The 20325-nt window shown below is 56.3% G+C and overlaps 1 protein-coding gene across 5 annotated transcripts in view; it reads right to left on the bottom strand.

Moving 5' to 3' along the window:
• The window catches only part of SUSD4 (sushi domain containing 4), a 91436-nt gene that overhangs the window by 26177 nt on the left and 44934 nt on the right, over nt 1–20325 (bottom strand). For 2 of the 5 annotated variants that reach the window (XM_047077190.1, XM_047077193.1), the window contains 4 exons: nt 8620–8793; nt 6941–7045; nt 6682–6741; nt 5913–6101 (listed from right to left, as the gene is read on the bottom strand). In XM_047077190.1, coding sequence (XP_046933146.1) covers nt 5913–6101; nt 6682–6741; nt 6941–7045; nt 8620–8793 — 528 coding nt within the window. The remainder of the gene's footprint in view (nt 1–5912; nt 6102–6681; nt 6742–6940; nt 7046–8619; nt 8794–20325) is intronic. The other 3 variants (XM_047077191.1, XM_047077192.1, XM_047077194.1) reach the window with 3 other exon arrangements.

The raw sequence follows: 20325 nt of genomic DNA, 5'->3' as shown, positions 1-20325 counted from the left end.
TGACCGTCCTCCTCTATTGGGGAAGGTCGTCCGCTTCTACTAAGTGTGCAGCTTCGGGAGGGACGCGTGTGGAGAGCTGAGGGAGGAAGGGGACACCTGCCCAGCCAGCCAGACCAGCCAAATCAACCTTGGTGATCAATGGGTGACAAATGTCATAGCCAGATCACCCTCTCATCCTATTTGATTCTTTCTGATGTGATTGTAAATGACACTGTTTTCTTGATTTCTCTGACGGTTTGCTATTCGTGTATAGAAAAGCAGCAGATATTTGTATATTAATGTTGTGTCCAGCAATTTCTACTAAGTTCATTTATTCTAACAGTTTTTTTGGTGGAGTCTTCAGAGTTTTCTATATATAGTGTCATGTCATCTACACATAGTAGCAGTTTTACTTTTTCTTTATGTGCCTTTATTTTTTTTCCTTGCCTAATTGCTCTGACTAGCACTTCCAGTACTATGTTCAATAAAAGAGGGAGAAGGGGCATCCTTGTCTTGTCCCTGACGTTAGAGGAAAAGTTTTCAGCTTTTCATTGTTGAGTACATTAGCTCTGAGTTTGTCATATTATGACTTTCATTACCTTGAGGTACATTCCTTCTACACACACTCTGTGGACAGTTTTTATCACAAAAGGATGTTGAATATTGACAAATGCTTTTCCTGCATCTATTGAAATGACCGCGTGATTTTTACCTTCTGTTTTGTTAATGTGGCGTATCACGATGACTGACTTACAAATGTTGACCACTCTTGCATCCCTGGAATAAATCCCACTTGATCATTATATGTGATCTTCTAAATATATTGTTGAATTCATTTTGCTAATACCTTGTTGATGATTTTTACATGACTGTTCATGGGGATACTGGCTTATGATTTTCTTGTGTTGTCATTATCTGGTTTTAGTATCAGGGTAATGCTGGCCTTGTAAAATGACTTTGGAAGCATTTTCTCCTCTTCAGTGTTTTGGAAGAGTTTGAGAAGGATTGCCATTAAATCTTTGAATGTTTGGTAGAATTCACCACTGAAACTAACTGGTACTGGACTTTGGTTTCTTGGGAGGTTTTTGATTACTGACTCAATCTTCTTACTAGTAATCAGTCTATTCAGATTTTCTTCATGATTCAGTCTGGGAAGATCATAAGTTTCTAGGAATTTATCCATTTTTTTCTATGTTGTCCAATTTTGTTGGTATAGAATTGTTCTAGTAGCCCCTTTTATCCTCTGTATTTGTGTGCTGTTGGCTGTAATTCTCCTCTTTCATTTCTGATTTTATTTGAGGCCTTTCTCCTTTTTACTGGTGAATCCGGCTAAAAGTTTGTCAATTTTGTTTATTTTTTCAAAAAACTAGCTCTTAGTTTCATTGATCTTTCTATTATCATTTGAGTCTCTATTTCATTTATTTCCTTCCTGATCTTTATTATATCCTTCTTTCTGCTAACTTTGGGTTTTGCTGGTTCTTCTTCTAGTTCCTTTAGGTGTAAATTGTTTATTTGAGATTTCTCTGGTGTCTTGAGGTAGGCCTGTATTGTTATGAACTTTTCCCTTAGAACCATTGTTGCTGTATCCTGTAGATTTCATTATGTCACATTTCTTTTTTTTCTTTTGTGTCTACGTATTTTTTTTTTTTTACTTCTCCTTTGATTTCTTCTATGACCCAGCACATGTTCAGTAACATGTTATTTAATCTCCACGTATTTGTTTTCCCAGTTTTTCTTCTTGTAATTGATTTCTAGTTTTATACCATTGTGATCAGAAAAGATACTTGATAGGATGTCCGTCTTCTTGTGTTTATTACAACTTGCTTTTTGGCTTAACACGTGATGTGTCCTGGACACAGAGTTCCACGTGTACTTGAGAAGAATGTGTATTCTGCTGGTTTGGGGTGGAGTACCGTGTATACGTCTGTTAAGCCCATCTGGTATAATGTGTCATTTGAGGTTGATGTTTCCTGATTGATTTTCTGTGTGATGATCTGTCCATTGATGTAAGCGGGTGTTAAAGTCCCTTGGTATCACTGTATTGCTATAAATCTCTTCTTGTAGGTCTGCTAATATTTGCTTTAACTACTTAGGGGCTCCTATGTTGGGTACGTATGTATTTGTGAATGCTGTACCTTCTTGGTGGATTGACACCTGTATCATCATATAGTGTCGTTCATTGTCTTTTATTATAACCTTCGTTTTAAAGCCTCGCGTCTATTTTTCAACGATGGAGCGACACTGTGGTTCAAGACTATGATTTCAGGCGCTTTGTCCCCTGCCCCCAGCACAGCTACAGGGAACGCGTGCTCCAGGACCTTCTGCTCTCAGTGCGGCAAGTGTCCTGACCTTGGACACATGACCTGGGCCTTCAGCGAAGCTGCTGGAGCTTCTCCTTCCGAAATGTGAGCCCCTCATGAGGCCAGGCATCCATCCTGGGGTCACGGACACCTTGGGGCGGCCATCGGAGCTGGGGAAGCCTGACCTCACCAGGTGCCCTCCAGCCGAGTGAGGCCAAGAAGCACCATGAGGCAGAAGAGCCCGGACCCAGGGGTGGAGGGTCTGGACAGGTCAGGTTGTCCTTCAAGGTGTCAGACCTGGTCTGTGACAGGAGACACTACCCTGGTGGGCTCTCCACCGTGACGGGGAGACGGCGGGTCCTGGGGACAACAGCGAGCGGCCTCCATCTGGCCTCACGTGCCCTGCAGCTAGGATTCCCACAGGACGAACAACGACATAGGAGTCCCTTCCTATGTGTTTTTTCAAAATTTTTTCACTCTTTACAAAACGGCTATAAAAACATCCCGTTGTTCCCCTGTTGGACGTAAAGCAATCAGAATTTAATCGGATAAAGTGCCCTGATGATTAGGAACATGAGCTCTGAGGTGACAGAGACCCATGTCTGAGTCCCAGCTCGCCCACTTACTGGTGGCGTGAACTGGTGAGTTTCTGGAACTTTACAAGCCTGGGTCTGCCCATCGGCGAAGTGGGTTAAAACAGCACCTGTCTCACTAGGAAGACTGAGTTACTGTGTCCAACACTGTGACACGTAGTAAGCTCTCAAAATTAATGCAAATTGCCGTGGTTCAGGGTTTCTGTCATCTGGGATTCGTCTTATCTGCAAACACCAGAGCAGCGAGAACAGTCACAACGTACGAGCAGAAAAGCTCGGTACTCTGTTCGCACAGCCATGTCCAGACCGGCCTACGTATCTAAATTCTGAGCACAGTGATAACGGCGGCCACTTGGAGGACCACTCACCGACTGCGAACTCGTTACCACGTGGAGCCTCGCAGTCTCGGGAGGAACATAACCATCTGCCCCATTTGGCAGGTGCGGAAATGGGGACGGACGAGCCAAGTGACCCACCCTGGGGCAAAGCGATGAAGGGGGAGACCCAGGACGGGAGCCCGCCCGGAGGGTCTGATGGCGGTCCACTCCCTTGCTCAGTGTGCCACCTGCCTCTTGGCCCTCTGTGTGACCCCTTCTCCTGGCCCTTGGCAGGTTTGGAAAAGCTGGGGCTGGGGGAGATGCAGGACAGGCACACGGACAGCCAACGGGCTGGGGGTCACGGTGAGCCCGGAAAGCGCCACGGCACAGCCGTCCAGACCCGGGCACTCGGGGGCCAGATCGCCCCATATTTAGAAGCCCCTGAGAGCTTCCTGCTTCCCCAGCACCGTGCACAGATTTCCACTAGGCCATCAAGAAAAATCAGATTGTGAGCTCGGAAAGATGGACACTGAGGGGGAAACGGTGGCACATGCAAGGGGCAGAGCCCTTCAGGACGGTTCACCGACCACGCACGCCCAGTGACTATGTTGTACAAATAGGGCCCTGCCCCCCACAAACACGGCACACGATCCCGGCGGAGCTGAAGAAACACCGACGCCGGGGCCCCGCTGGATAACCTGTCGTAAAGTCGCACTTGTTACTTTGACCCATCGTTTAATTCAGCCCCGTTTCTATCAAGTCTTGAGACAAAAAGCCTTCAGGCTGCACCGTGGCTCTGGGTCCAGGACCGTGGCTCTGGGGTCTCCAGCTGGTTAGCCGTGCAAGGTCCCGCACCTGGGTCTGGCAGGTGTTTTACGGCACCGTGCGGGGGAATAAAGGTGATCTAAACGCACACGACAAAACTCCAGGAAGGACTCGGCATTTGCGACGCAGGCGGCCCCCTGGGCCACGGCCCTCGCTGGCGGGGGCCGCGGCCCACCTCCCCGTTCAGACCTCCAAGTTTGCCGTACCTGTTCACACCGTGTTCTCCAGGCTCCACAAAAACAAGCGTTCAAAGTTTCAAAACGGAGCTGATCAGAACGCGACCGACTTGAAGAGGTGTGAAAACCGGCATTTTGAACTGACGGGATCCCGCCAACGACTCCCTCCACCGAGTCTCTGTTTCTGGTTGTCTGCGCAGGGAGACGCTTCCGGACCTCAGAGTCCCCTCTCCTGGACCCAGGCTCACCTCAGCCTGCAGTCCAGATTGGGGGGGGGGACACAGGACGCCCCACCCTGAGGTTAGGGTCGCCGGTTTAACGAGTGAGAACACCGCACACTGGGTTATATCAACTTCAAATTTAACAAAGTAATTTTCCACCATGAGTTAAGGGCACGTTCAGGGCACGTTCACAGTATGAAATAGTTTGCTGTTGGGGCGCCTGGAGGGCTCAGTCGGTTGAGCGTCCGACTTCAGCTCAGTCAGGATCTCACGGTGCGTGGGTTCGAGTCCCGGGTTGGGCTCTGTGCTGACAGCTCAGAGCCTGGAGGCTGCTTCGGATTCTTGTCTCCCTCTCTCTCTGCTGCTCCCCTGCTCTGCTCTGTCTCTCTCTCTCTCTTTCTCAAAAATAAATACACATTAAAAAACATTTTTTTAAGAAATCATTTGCTGTTTATCTAAAACTCAGATTTAACTGTGCACCCACATCTCTTCTGACGTGTCCCCTGGAGGTTGACCCCGGGGGATTTGGGACGGGTGGGCAGTGGGGGCTGGGCTCTGAGGACACCCCTGCCGCTGGTGGTCCGGCAGCCCCTCTCCCCGCCTCCCTGCCGACGCTCCACCCCCCCTCCCCTACTCCAAGTCCAAATCCCTGGGGGAGGCGCTTCCCGGAACCCCCAGCCTCTTCCCGCGCCGCACGCACACCCTGGAGAGAACGCCGTGTTGTCGTGTCTTGCTTCCCACGAGAGGCCACACGAGCTGTGGACGGGCTCCTGGTGGAGCTCTCGTTGTCTTCTCCCCACCGGGCTCAGACGCCCGGAAGAAAACTGGTGTTTGTCCGATCATAATTTCAAGACCCGCATTAAAGCCAGGGCCGAGCCAGCACGCCCACCTTTCCTGGCGGAAGTCTGTACGGCTCTACCCCCCAGACACGGGCCTGATCCTGTCACTGGGCGCCCCGTCCCCTCACTGATCAGTGCCCCTTCGTGAACCACACTCTAGAATCATCACAGACATTTAGGGAGGCCACGGAGGAAGGAGCTCTTGGTTTCAGGCTTCCAAGTGTGTGTGCTCCCAGCAAAGCATTTACAGCTAAGCCGTAAAATGCTCGGAAATAGGAAGAAACATCGACACGACGATAAAATGAGGAGTGAGATTAACGATGCCGTAATACAATCTGTTTTCATTTAGTGCAGAGAAAATTAATTTTTGAAGACATTTCCTTTAACTCTGCAATATTTTGCCGTTTAACCTTTGATGCTTGAAACTTTTCTTTTTTATTCCTTTTAAGCCTAGGACGGGCAGGGGAGGTTTTACAACGGTTTTACAAAGGTTTTACAACGGTTCTAAGTCCTGCTTCTCAGCCGATAGCCAGGCTCGCTGCCTCAGCTCGGGCCCCGTGTACTCAGGAAACAGAACACTGTGACCGTAACGCTCAGCTCTCCTAGCGACACGTCCGCTTCAATAACCCAAGATCCAGCCGCGAAACAGGGAGACGCGTTACCTTCCAGAGCGAGGCACCGGGGCGGGCTGGACGACCAGATGAGGTTGTGCAAGCATTCAAGATACTCCGACCCCTCCAGCTTAAAGCCAGGAAAGCAGTGATAGGAGATGACGGTCCCCACGGGGAAGGAGGTCTGGAACTCGGAGATGTTCACGTAGCCGTTAGAGGAGGAGAGAGGTCTCAGGCAGCCTGTGAGGGGACAGAAGGGGACAGTCTGGCTTGATCGCCTCTGAAGATCCACCCCCACCCCGGTGGATTCACTCGCTGAAAGCGTGACCTGGCCTCTGGGGACTGAGCGCCTTGGCCAGACCCCTTCATCTGCTCCACTATCCCATTCGTGACTCGGATGTTAGGTTTTACAGCTGCACACGGCGGGTGGGGGGGTGGGGGTGGGGGGAGCTGCGGGGCCCTGGCCGGGGGTCGTAGCCCTGACTGCACCTGAGAATCACCCGAGGAACTTTTGACAAACACCAACGCCCGGTCCCGTGCCCCGGGTCCACAGGCAGCCTGGACACTCTCCAAGTAAGCCGGATGTGCCGCCGGGCTGAGAACCACCGTGGAGGGACCGACACCCTCACGGTTTCAACGGTGGGGGGGGCGGGGTTGGGGGGGCCTGGGGGGTTGGAGAAGGCTATCGTGCAAACCCCCTGCTGCTGTGCGGATTACAGAGTGGGAGCCCGCCTGACCCGGTGTGATTCCGCCCAAAGACCCAGCTGTGTTTTATGTGCAGTGGGTAAGGGACCCCGTGGCTCTCAGCCTTGAGAATGACCTGGACAGAGGGCGTCGCAGAGCAGACTGCTGGGTCCTCCCCTGAGCCTCTGGTTCGGGTCTGTGTGGAGCCCAAGGACGGACACTAAGGCTGCGGGTGCCGGTGCAGCTGTGGGGCCCTCTCGGAGGCCCAGTTCTGCGTGCTTTCCGAGCGCAAGCGGGGCTGGGTCCGGCACTGACACAGGAGCCCGTGCAGCCCAGGGGACACTTCCAGTGGGACCTGTGCAGCCCAGTGGGGCGTTCCCAGCACACAGACCCACCCGGTGTGGCATCCGCTGCAACCATGGGGCCTCTTGCTGCCTTCAGTGGTTCCACTGGCGGGAATAACGGCCCTGCCGAGCCGTGCTCTTCCTGGGGAGGACTAACTGTGTGTGAAATAAATAACGTATAATGGAAATCCCTCCTTTCCCTTCCAATCACCGAGTACAAATTACATCACACCCCCCGCAGCAGGTGACCGGGCCCTCCTTCTGGCCGGCTGTGTTACGTATCAGAAGCATCAGAGGGCTTTGTCTTCGGGAAACTGCTTTGGTCAGCAAACCGGCAGGTGATGTCCGTGTACGAGGGTGAGACCAGGGTGCGGCCAGAGAGGCCCCCCAGCATGCAGAACTTCGGGAGACACTGACTCTGGGCGGACCCCACACGGCCGTGTGCTGGAGCCACAGAGATCTGCGGACCCAAGAGACCACCCCCCGCACCAGCCAACGCTCGGGGTGGACCGTATCTGAGACGCAGCCACATCACCTCTCCACGGCCTTCGATGATTTAACGACGGAGCTGAACGTGGACGGTGTTCGTAACAAAAGTGAAATGTGGGGGGCAGGGGGAGGCTGGGGGTCAGGAACGAACAGAATCAGTAACTGAGAAGACAGAACACGGGTATCGGCACAAACACGTGATGCATCAGAACCGAGCAAGTTCAGAGGCGCTGACACAGGGGACCCTGGCCTCCTGCCGGGGAAGAGTGTAGTTCTGAGCCGCCCACACAGGTAAATTGGCTTCCGCCAAGGAGCAACCAGCTGGCCCACGGCCCACAGCGGGCATCACGTGCTGCTCTCCAATACCCGAAGTTCCCCCGGAAAAGGGGCCTTGGGACAGGGCTCCCTGACTGCCCAAAAGCAGACAGAAGGGGTTATGACTCAAGCAGTAAATCAAAGAAAGAAAGAGATGCTGTGTGCCTGGGGACAGCCCGTCCCATCCTAAACACAGCAGTAGAAACCAGACTTTGAGTCAGTAATGTGATTCCTACCTGCACCTCTAGATAATAGAGTGGCTCCTCCTTGGGTTTCAGCCCCCCGGTTCTACAGTGAAAGCCTCAGGGTTATGTCATTCTAAGGGCCAATTATATTCCCCCCAGGGCTCTGAGGAGTCAGGCTGCCTCGGCAGGGCACAGACAGGGCCCCAGTGGAGTGGAGGGGAGGGGAGGGGAGGGGAGGGGTCCCATTGGGGGGGCGGTACAGGCGGGGGCTCCAGTGGAGGGCCGGCGGGTGCAGACCAGGCCACTGGAGGAATGAGGCTGGCCTGCAGGGCTGACTGATGAAGCACCAGTCTCCAGCCCGGTGGGTCTGCTCCCTCCTGCCGCGCTGAGACCTGAGTGTGGGGCGGTGGACGGAGGGGCTGGGCGAGCACGGGGAGAGCCGCACCTGAGCCCCTGACAAGGACCCTGCCATTGGGCATTTAAAAAAAATAGAGGCCTCTGTGAGATTAGCCATAAGTATGTTCTCACCACCACTGAAATGAGTGTAAATACTGTTTTCATTGAATATACAATAATTCATCACTGAGCTCGCGCCCGGCCGCCAGCCTCCTATCTCCTGAACAATGAGATATTTCCGCGAATGCTTTTGCAGGGAGGGTGCGGGGACTCCGATCCCAGTGCAGGGGGTGCGGGCCGAGCGCGGTCCCCGCGACCTGTTAGGGACACGTGCTCTGCACCCACCTTGACAGAGGGGCAGATTGTCCCAAGTCCCATCATCGCGACACAGCGAAACCATGTTGTGGAGGTCGGGGTAACGGATCTTGAACCCTTCGTGACAGGTGACGATCAGCTTATCTCCGTGTCTGTAGGTCTTGTTACGGATCTCAGCATCCTCCACCTGAGGGACGCGGCAATCTGCAATCGCGTGAACAGGACACGTTAGCAACCTGACTCACACCGCTCGTGGCTCCCAGCTTCACTCCTCTTCCCAGACCCGGCCTCAGGCTCCACTTGGGGCTCAGGTGTGCCCGCGAGCAACACAGCCTGCTTCTCAGGGACACAGGAGGGGCACGGGAGAGGACACAGGGAGGGGCACGGGAGGGCATGAGAGGGACACAGGGTGGGACACAGGGAGGGGCACGGGAGGGGCACGGGAGGGGCACGGGAGGGACACGGGGAGGGACATAGGAAGGGGGATCCGGCCACGAAAGCAACTTCATCTCCTGCCTGTGACACTCGATATCACACAGTGAGCTCTCGGTGATTGTGGAAATGAGTGAAGAAACACAAGAGTTGGGGGTTCACGCCGCCACCCACGTGGTGGTCCCCCCACGGCCCGCAGCCTCGGCTTGTGGGGCACAGAAGATACGCCTGGTGGAAAAGAGGGGCCGAGGCAGGACTGCACCTGCTAGGACTTCCCACGGACCTTCCCCGCACGTGCGGCCGCCAGCACTGCCTCCCAAGGGGGCAGCCGGAGCGGTGCGGAGGTCGGGAGGGGACGGGCCTCCCGAACGAGGGCCCGAGGAACAAGGAGTGCACACAGCAGATGATCAAGAGACAAAATAAAGCGAGTGACATCTAACCCTGGGCCTCCGGCGCCGTCTCCTCCCAGCTCGGCGCACAGCCGCCAGCCGGGCCGTGCCTCCGACTCGCATGCGCCCGAGCGAGGGGTTTATCCCACTGTCAAGAATCAGGAGGCCCTGCCTTACGGGGGGTTGCGCTCCAAGCTTCAGAATTTGTTATGACGGTTCTTATTAGACCCCCACACGGCTGGAACAGCGTCAACAGAAACCCGGACCTTCCAGGCCCGCGAAGCTCCAAACTGTTAGCTCTGAGGCCTGAGGCGGCGGAAGGCGGCCCAGAGCTCCGGTGTGGGGCTGGGTGCACAGGGAGCACCAGGAATCTGACCGCAGAAGGTCAGTGCTGGAGAGCCTTGGCCGAGAAGGGCCAGAGGCTCGAGGGCCGGGGGCTCCCAGAGATGGGGGTTCGAGGGCCCAGGGTTCCGAGGGACGGCCGCCAAAGTCAAGGCTCACCAGCCGGCTCTGCCCTCCTCTCGAGAGCAGGGACTGTGCCACCGGCTTCCTCCCACGTCCACTCTGCTCTTCCAGACTCCCCACACGTCCGGCAGAGAAGAAACGCCCTGGGAAACAGGACCCTGAAGCCCCCGGGGTCCCGCCCACCAGGCCTTCCCTGGGCCTGGGGATCTCAGCAGAGGCCATCTGGCTGGAAACGCTGTCCTGCCTGCAATCTGACCTCTTGGCTTTGAGCTTTGGATGGTGGCAAGGGGTTTCAGCTGCTCACGTTTAACCAACAGTCTCCCACCAGAACAGCCGAGTCCCCCGGAATCAGTGCCGGAAGAACCCTGGCCGGCGTCACGCAGTCAGACCGCTGCTGCCTTCTTAATGGAAAACGTGCATCAGTCTTCAGTATCACGATGCAGGAATCATTCACAGCAGATACAAACACATTCATCGAGGCACCCGCCTATAAAACCTCGCCGTAAATCGACCCCGCGGCAGGAATCTACGTGACGGAACAGCCATTTCCACGACTGACTTGGAATTTGTGCTCAGCAGGCAGCCAGCTGCAAGGAGTAAAGTCCGCGGGCACCGAGGGCACGCGGACACTGGCCGAGCGGGGACAGGAGCCTCACGGTTTCTTGGCGAGGTGGTCGGTAACACAGAGGGCTCTGAACTCCCAACTACAGGCCTGTGTCCACAGGCAGGGGCCGGGGCACAGACAGGGCATGTGACACACAGGTCACAGGGAACCACAGCCTCCCAGCCTCTGCTCAGAGAGGGGTCACCATGGGGCACGGTGGAGGACTGACTGCTGGGGGACAGGGGCGCCCACCGACCGGAGGGCTGGAGGCTGCAGTCTGAGCTCCCGTAAGCAGGGCTGTGCTGGGACAAAGGACAGAAGTGAAACAGACAAGCTGTAATAAACCCTAAACCACACCTCGACAGGAGCGAATGGCACACAGAGCCATCCCGAATTTTTACCCACAGTGTCTGGTGCCCAGCATCCCCGCTGAAGAAGTGCGTGTGCCCCAACCAGCCACCTGTACCCGTAAATGGCTACGGACAGTATTTCTGTGGAAACAGATAAGCCAGGATCTTTAGTCTCTGAAAATAATGTAATCTTCATCAGTGCTGGTTTCAAATGGAAAAAGCACAGGTTTTCTATAGCACAAATGCATCCAGCAGGCAGCAAGGATTTTTAAAAGCCGCTATAAAAACACCACTGCCAAGGACTGCGAACACAGGTCCATCAGTATTGATTCTGTTGTGCAGAATGGGGTCAACGATCAAACCCTCTGTAGACAGCGCTCAAATGGACACTTCGGGGACGTAACCGAGAGATTATCAAAGTCTTCCCTCCCAGAAATCAACCTCACCCGCCTGCCGTCACTGAGAGGGAGTCCTGCTTTGGGGCAAAGGATTTAGTACCGTAAGCAGATGAAGGAGGGGATATTAAGGCGGTGTTTCGCATTTATACCGAAGAACAGGTTAACTGGTCCTAAAGAAGTTAGCACCCCGGGGTCCTAAAGCAGAAAAGGAAAAAAGAACGGAGCAGAAAAGGAAAAAAGTCTTAAGAATGCGCACCACACGCTAGACTTACTCCCTTTTTCAGTGTTAGTTCCGTGTGAAAACTGATTTGATTCCCTAAAACGCCAACTTCAGACACCAATGCTCGCCAAAAAGTGCTTCCGGGAACTGAGTTGGTAGCACGCCCTCGAGATCCCCAGTTCACGGCCGCGCAGCACAGCCTCTGGGAGTCCTGCTGTGCAGGGCTCTGGGTTTGTTTACGCCGGCATCTGTACCGTTTATTTACTCGCCCATCTGTCCCATTCGCTGGCTCGCTCACGCACTCAGTAGCGGGCTGCTGAGTCCCGCTCCGGGTGCCGGGCACAGAGAGACAGTCGGGAACAGCACCTCGTGGCAGCTGTGTGCAGAGCGACTGCTAACAAACGAGCAGATGTGTGAGCTAGAGCGCGACGGGCACGATGGTGGCTCTGACGAGCAGGTGCCAAGGTCACACAGACACTGACCGAGGGCCTCCCGGGTTTGGGAAGACAGGACGGGTGCCCTGAGGAGATGACATCTGTTAAGTACAGCCCAGCGGCAAGAAGGACTCAGTTGTGCGGATCCGGGAGACGGAGGTTTTGGGCCCAGGGAACAGCCGGGTGTCAGCGTGTCTGAAACACAGGCAGGCCAGACCACACGGCACCTTGCAGATCAGGGCAGGGATCTGGGGTTGGCTTCGTGCGACGTGCAGCTCCCAGAGCTTCTGAAGCACAGCTGTGGCCCGCACACCGAGGGATCACCCGACCCAAAGAGAGGCTCGGTCTTTGCCCTCGGGTCCCGGGTCATGACCTCCCTAGTGCCCTCCCTGAGCCGAGCGTGTCCACCGGGAGCCTCTCGGCCACAGCAGACGCTCCGTGCTGACGGTGTGACTGAGGCTGGGGAGCCTGGGTCCCTGTGGATCCACTCGGCCTCTGGGGAGCTGGAGGCCGAGCCCCGTGAGCGGTCAACCAAGCCTGCGCGGCCGAGCCCCAGGGACAACACTGGGCACCGAGGCTCAGGTGAGCTTCCCTGGTGTTAGCATTCACGCATGTTGTCACACGACACCGCGGGGAGAAACGGGCACCGTCCACGCCACGCCACCGCCACGGGACAGCTGGGGAACAGCCGCCAGAGGTGAGGTCAAGAGCATTCGCAGCAGCACGGCGGCACTCCCCTTGGTGTCCACGTCGGCAAGCAGATGGTCCTCCGCCGACCACGCGCTGCGCCACCTGCCCGTGTCGCTCACGTCACGTGGTCTCCCCACGTGGGCATCTCGTCGTCACTGTCCTCACAGAAGAAGGTGAAGGCAGGACAGTGAGACGTTTAGAGACAGAGACCACGTTCACATACTATTATTATGGTGTGGTGTTATAATTATTCTATTTTTTTAAACGTTTATTTATTTTTGAGACAGAGAGAGACAGAGGGTGAGCAGGGGAGGGGCAGAGAGAGAGGGAGACACAGAATCGGAAGCAGGCCCCGGGCTCTGAGCCATCAGACAGAGCCCGACGCGGGGCTCGAACTCACGGACCGCGAGATCGTGACCTGAGCCGAAGTCGGACGCTCAACCGACTGAGCCACCCAGGCGCCCCGCATAATTATTCCATTTTATAATTAATTATTATTGTTTATCTCCACCTGTATCTAATTTATAAGTTACACTTTCCCATAGGTGTGTATGTGTAGGAAAAAACACAGTGACGCAGCGTTTGGTACCATCCACAGTTTCAGGTGTCCATTGGGGTCTTGGAATACGTCCTCCATGGATAAGGGCGGACAACTTACTTGTAACAGACCCAGTGAGAAAAATCCTGAAGGCCCATCAACATCAGAATGTTCAAATTCTGGTCTATTTGTAACAGAACACCCTGCAAATGGACCAACCACAGCTGCACGGAAAATAGCATAATTTCACAACCAAGTAGAAAAGTCTAACGTAAAATACCTAATGTGTAATTCCACGTACATGAATTCAAAAATAAGGCAAAAGTAAATCAAAGTGGTGCCGTGTCTGGGAATGCGCACGCCTGGGCTGAGTGATAACCAGGACACGAGCTCCTGACCCAGGAGAGGGGCAGCCTAGGGGGGCCGGGGGGCTGTCCACTGTGTGCTAGTTCTGTGGGCTGTGGGGGTCTCGTGTGCTTTCCTGTAAAGGTTATGTTCTATGAGTTTACACAAACAACTACGCAATCCAGAGAGAACAAGAAGTTCGCTGGGAATGAGTGCCCCCAGCTGAACCGGGGCCTCCGGCCGGGCGACCAGGGAGTGCTGGCAGAACTTGGGGACAACTGACTGACTAGGGTGGCATCTGGATTGCCAAACCCATGAACCCTCACCATCTCCCAAAGGCAGAGGTTGCCCCGCCTAGAACACAGACCTGCTTTTCTCTCGATCGACAGTCTCAACCGTTTCATGGGTGAAGGAACTTGACGTCTCTTCCCACCTTCTGCAATGTCGCCTTCACTCTCAGCGACGACGAGGTGACAGAAAACACCTGTTTCCCAGAGCTGAGCTCGCAGGGACGCGAAAGCAGATGGTCCCCATACCCTCTACCCACCGGCTGCGCCTGGAGTGTCTCCTGAGAACCTGCTGAGTCCAGACGCCTGGGGCACCGCACGGGGCAGAGGCGCTCCCCGCACGCCCCCAGGGCAGTGCCGTGAACCCCGGCGAAGGCGGCATCAGCACAGCCTCCCTGCGTGGGTTCCGCACCGGAGGCCCAGGTGGGTCCCCAGCACACGTGGGCTCGGGTGGGACTATGGACGTGGCCCAGCCCCGGAGCCAGGAGAATCAGTCCCCCTGCGGTGGGTGTGGAAGGACGCGGGCGGGAAGCACTCCAGTCTTCACAAGCAGCCAACCTAATCTGCGTAGTTTCACCTTCGAGCCCGTGAAAACCTGCTTTCTGGGGAATCCACACCATCTGCCTGGTGCTGGGGGCTCCCGACAATCATGCGCCCTTTGTACTCGGTCTGACCGGGGTACTCTGTGTGAGCAGAGGGACACTGACACTCCCACAAGCCCACCTCCACGGCCCTTGCTCAGACCGGGCAGGACCCCGGCGCCCCCGGGACACGGGGACGCTTCGGGCAGCTGGTAAGGGCCGTGCTGCTGAGCGAACCTGTCTGTGGTGTCCAGCCGTCACCCTGTAGGGATGATAACGGTCATTTAGGTCACTCATCCCCTCTGTGTCTCCCCACCGTGACCTTATTTGCTCTGGATTTGTTTTTGCTCTCACGTCATGACCACGTTAAGTTGAAATCTTTTTAAGAAAGTAAACCAGGGGCGCCTGGGTGGCGCAGTCGGTTAAGCGTCCGACTTCAGCCGGGTCACGATCTCGCGGTCCGTGAGTTCGAGCCCCGCGTCGGGCTCTGGGCTGACGGCTCGGAGCCTGGAGCCTGTTTCCGATTCTGTGTCTCCCTCTCTCTCTGCCCCTCCCCCGTTCATGCTCTGTCTCTCTCTGTCCCAAAAATAAATAAACGCTGGAAAAAAAAATTAAAAAAAAAAAAAAAAGAAAGTAAACCAAACTCACACTGAAGCCACAAGAGACAGGGGAGGGGAGGGGAGGGGATGGGGACAGCACAAATGAGAAGGGACGGTGCTCCTGGGGATGGGGGTCCTGGGGGCGGGGACGGGGGTCCCGGGATGGGATGGGGACGGGGATGGGGGTCCCGGGGGCGGGGACGGGCACCACTCTGCTTTCCCGCCTGAGGAGACGGCAGTGAGGACGCAGCAACCCGGGGACAAGCAGGTGCCCGTCCCTGTGGACACAGCTGCTGTCGGATGCCCACGCCCAAAGCAACGAGACATTTCCGGTGATGGAAGATACACACGTGGAGAAAAGGACTGTAAATAAACATTCTTAGAGCGTCTCTGTCTTGGTGAAGCCCCTGGAGCCGGGGGACATTCACCCTGACCCAGGGGTGACCGCAGAAGGTGACCCAGAAGGAGCGGGACGCGCTGCTGTTGAACAACGGCTGTGCCCCTGCGTTCAAGGGCACGGGGCTTACCCGCCACCCTCACCGGCCACGAGTGAGGCCGCATCTGCTCACTTAAAATTCCTAACATGATGAAACTATGTAAACGCACTCTGCACTTGCCCCTGGGAGGCTCGGGGAACCTTGTACCAAACTGTTTGTCTTTTACAGGAGCCCCGGTCAGGTCTCCGGGCGCCGAAGCCCCTTAGCGAGAACTTACACATAATGCTTGCTGCAGGGATGGCCTGTCCCCCATTCGGTCTGCGGGGAGGGGACACGTGGAGACCCGTGCTCCAGGCCACGTCGGCCACAACCAGAAGATGAGGACAGTGGAGGTGGAAAATGCTGGCGGCAAGTGGGACCCACCCCCGTGAGCTCCCATCTTCGCCGCCCAGAACAACTGACAGCCTCCTGGAGGACGTTCCAGATCCCGCTCTTTCTCAGGCTCCCCGGGGGCTGTGCAGGAAGAGCACTGAACGAGGAGTCCGGACGCTGGTCCCAGCCCCAGTGTGTCTGCCACGTGACCCGTACTCCCGGGCTGTAGTGTCTCTGTCCGCAAATGCCAGCACGGGCGCTCTCTGACCGTACGAGTTCATCTCCCAGGATCTGCCTCACACCAGAGAACGCCGGGTCCTCCCCCGGGAAAACACTCTGGCACGTCCCGGCGTGTGTGGGCCTCAAGCTGTTTTTAGGAGTTTAAAAAAATATGCAGAGAGCTGCTCTCACTCCTAACCTTCCAAGTCCGGAGGCCTGAAGATGTATTCGTAGCAAGTTCTTGAGACGAGGAGCCCACGGCACACACTTTGGGAACCGGGGGCCTGAACGAACAGACACGACGCCTCCCCCAAGGGGCGTGGGTCTGGGGTCACCCGCTCCCGCCTCCCCTGGAGGTCATCATCTCGGGGGGCAACGCCTGGATCTGAATCCCGCTCCTGGACTCGCTTCCTGGGAGGCCCCTCTCACCTGCGCTTTCTCGTCTGGAAAGTAAGGTCGTTAACACCTGCTTCGTGGGGCTGGGTGGGAACCTCAGGAGGCAGTGCACGGTCCCCGGTGCACACGCCGACCCTCCTTAAAACACAGCACTCTTGGTGGGGAAGGGACGCCCAGGTAACGCACAGACATCCAGGTAACGCGCAGATGCCCAGGTGAGGGGCAGACGCCCAGATGCACAGGTAACACGCAGACGCCCAGGTGTGCACTGGGGGTGGCCGGGGGTGTGCACCTGAGTAACGGGCGTGGGGCAGGTTCCGGTGCTGATAAAAAGCACACCAAGCCAATAGGAAAAACGGGAGGGTTTACACGTGCTTTCCAGGGGGTGAATGAGTCAGAATGGCTTCAGCCAAACGCACCTAGAGCCGAAATGTCAGGAAAAGCCACACAAAGACCCAGAAACCCGAAGTTGCTCAGCGTGAGTACTCTCAGCAAACGCCCACCTGAGGGATGCAAACCTTACCCAGACGGCCTAAGGCTGCGGGGGCCCCGCAGACGAGCACACAAAGCGCACTGGGAGCCCGGCCAGCGTGCAGAGCGTGGTCCCGGGCCTCCCGCCTACAAGGGCCACGGGGCTCCCCTCCCCCCTGGCCATTCCAGGAGTCGTACTCATGGCCAGAAAGGCCCTGGGGGTCTCCGGACAGGGGCGGCACTTTCGGGGCACGTGCACGTGCAGCTCGAACAACGCTTTGTCCCCCACGCACCCCCCGCTCCTCCTGGGGCAGAAGGAACCACCCGGCCGGCCACAGGCAGGGTCCCCCCCACGGTCCGGGTCACAGCGCCTCTGCTGGCTGCACCCTCGTCAGGAAGGCGCCCCAGAGGTGCAGTCTGGGAACCTGCTCGGGACGAGCCCCGTGTGAATCTGTCTGAGACCTGTGACGCCCCATTTGCCGGACGCCCATCTGGTTTGCTCACTGTGCGTCTGCCTGAGACCGACGTCGGCGTGACCGTGACCATCCACGGAGCCGCTATGGGGACGAGAGAACCGTGTCCGGCCGCACGCAGATCACAGCTCCTTTAGCATCTAAACCCCGCTGCGTAAACACGCACGGGTCCGTCTGCCTCCAAAGCCTCCAGCAGAGAAGCCGCAGGCGGAAAAGAGAAGGTTGTGGTTTTGCACAAGGACCAGCTTGTCTGAACACAGAGCTGCGTCCACCCGAAGCTACAAGCTGCCGTCTGACTCTCGTGAGCGTCCCGAACGCCCTCCGGATGAGGGTCCTAAGGGAGGGGGTGCCTGGGCAGAAGGTGTAGATCGCGGCCTGGTAACCTGGGCTCCCCCAGCCGGGACCTGTGGGCCATTCTCCATCTGAAAACGCACAGCTGGTGTAGCGATGCCAGGGCGCGGAGAGGACTCTGCCCGGCCGTCGTTTCCACGAATGCCGGTGGCACGTCCGTTTGGGCAAGACGCAGGCGGATCCCCACCCCCCCCCCAGCCCCCATGTGCTATTTTCTCATAACCTAAGTAGATTCGAATGACTCTTATTGTAGTCTCATTTGGGTACTGATCTTCTAAACACACCCCTTCCTTACGTGTGCAACACTGACCCTGCCCCTGTCAGAGGAGGGATGGCCTCTCCGCGTCCTGGTTTGACACGAGTCCAGTAAGTGTTCGTCAGGTGGCTTCAGGCAAAGTCAGCCTTCACCCGCCGTGAGAACTGGGCGAGGGGTGTTTACCCGCGGGCAGGTGTCCCTCAGCAGACCTGAGCAGAGGCCCATCGGTGGCTCTCACCCTGTCCCCTGGGCTCTGGACTTGCCACATCACCGCCCTGCGCCCGTGGGGTGTGTTTTCAGTCCCCTCCACCACACCGCCGCCTCCCCTGCTCCCTGAACAGTGACCGTCCTCAGCTCTGCTTCGGGCCGTGGGGGCTCCGGTCTCTCGGAACCAGCCTGGAGAGGACGTCTCTGCATCTGTAGGGTGGAAGGTCTCAGTGCCGTAAAACTCCATCGCCTACGTGATCAGTCCCATGAGTCCAAACCTGAAACTCGGTCGTTTTCTTGGAGGGAACGATTAAGACTGGAATCGGGGCTGAGGTGGAGCGTGGTGAAGAGACAGCGGGCATCCGGGCGAGCCAGAGAGGTGCCACCTCGCTTCTGTAGGGTGCTTGTAGCAGGATAACAACACATTTTCCTGCATCTAAACCTACTTTTCAAAAACCCGCATCTCAGGCAGGACTGGCCGCCAGCGTGACAGCCCGGGAGGGGTCCAGGTGACGGTGACAAGACCAGGGGCTGGACCAGGTCTGTCCCTAAATCACCATTTAACTCCGGGAAGGCTCTCGGTTTCTCTTTGGGTCTGACAAAAACCAGATCAGAAGGGGGGTTTGGGCCCCACGTTCCTCTGAGTCCCTCCGCCCTGAGCACCAACACCGCCACCTGTAGTAACCACGCGTCCTTGGGAGTGGCCTCCGTGACACGACCTCGCAGGGGAAAACCCGCGGCTCCAAGCCTGCTGCCTGCACGTCTGCTATGTGACCGGGACAAAGCCAGAGAACCTCTCTGAGCCTCACCTTCCTAACCGGGGAGGCTGCCCCCTCGAAAGTGCTTCTCAGCGTTGAGGGCTTATCTGAACGCGGTGACTGACCCCTGTTACTACTACCGCCCGAAATTCAGCACCTTGACGCCCGGACGGAGGGAACCAAGGAATTCAGCAGCCCGGCATCCGCACGGCACAGTCCTGGCCGGGGCGGGAGGCCACGCACACCTCAGCGGAGAACGGTTCCGCGTTCTCGCCTCTGTGGGACACCCACGGTGCCCCCGCCCCCGCGGTCCATGAACAGCGACGCACGTCTCCACCGTCGCAGCAGCACAGGCCGCCCCTTCCCGCACGTCTCCCAAAGCCCACCAAGGTTACCGTTATTATTGAGAAACGGCTGCTCCTTAGAAAGGTGGTTTCTGTTCTTCCGAACTCCCTGAACCGATCCTGAGAGCACAACACGATGTCTGGACCCTCTGTGGAAAGGGTGGTCTTATTTTCGGCTGTGGAAGGAAGGGCTGGCGGTCCCCGGGGCACCCCAGGATTACGGCCCTTCCCGTACACCTGGGGCTGTCCACAGCAGACGCTCCTTCCCTTTCTGGAATTACTACAGACTACGTGCTTATGGAGGCCTGGAAAGGGGCCATCTTTTTTTTTCCCCCCAGGACGGAAATACGGAAAGGTCTCCCCATCTCCGGGAGATAACCACGAAGCCCACGTGTCCTCTTCGCCCTCAGATGTTCCTGAGCTTGTCCAGATTTTAAACACTGAGACCGCAGGGCACAGATTTTGACAGGAAAGTCAGGATTTGCAAACCAAACACACTTTTAATCCGTAGAACCTCATGGAAACCATAGCCTGCACGGGCTGCACGGGAGCAGAAAATCTGAATGTACAGGGTGCCTGGGTGGCTCAAGGAGGCGTCCGACTCTTCGTTTCGGCTCAGGTCATGATCTCAGGGTTCAGAGCCTACTTGGGATTCTCTCTATTGGGGGGTCTGCTTCTCTTCTGTTCCGTTTATTCGTCAGCTTTGCTCTTCAGAATCCACACGGAGGTGAAATCACGCAGTATTCGTCTTTCTCTGACTTATTTCACCCTAATTCTTTGCGCTAATTTTTTCTCTTTAAAAAAACAAAAACAAAAACAAAAAACCTTGAAATTCAAAGCCAGGGCAGGGCGAACTCTGGGGACAGGCCGCAGTCCCCAGGAGGGCTGAGCCGGTGCCCCGTCAAGGCCCCCCCAAGTCAGCTACGGAGAGACATTCACAAGAAGGATCTCGGCTCCTTCAGAGTAACAGCCCGCGTGCCGCGGTGACAGCTCCGTGATAAACCAAAATCAACGACGGACACTGAACCGAGAGACCCAGGCTCTGCCGGCCTCAGACACACAAACCGCATCGCGCCTCCCCAACCAGCTGCACCCAGGGCTCCCTTCCGGACCCTACGCA

The sequence above is a fragment of the Lynx rufus genome, unplaced genomic scaffold, assembly GCF_022079265.1.
Source record: "Lynx rufus isolate CCGP_SWC_20201006 ecotype Redwood Valley unplaced genomic scaffold, mLynRuf1.p SCAF_15, whole genome shotgun sequence".
Taxonomy (NCBI): Eukaryota; Metazoa; Chordata; class Mammalia; order Carnivora; family Felidae; genus Lynx; species Lynx rufus.
Note: the sequence above shows the minus strand (reverse complement) of the source record. Positions and strands in the feature narration are given on the sequence as shown.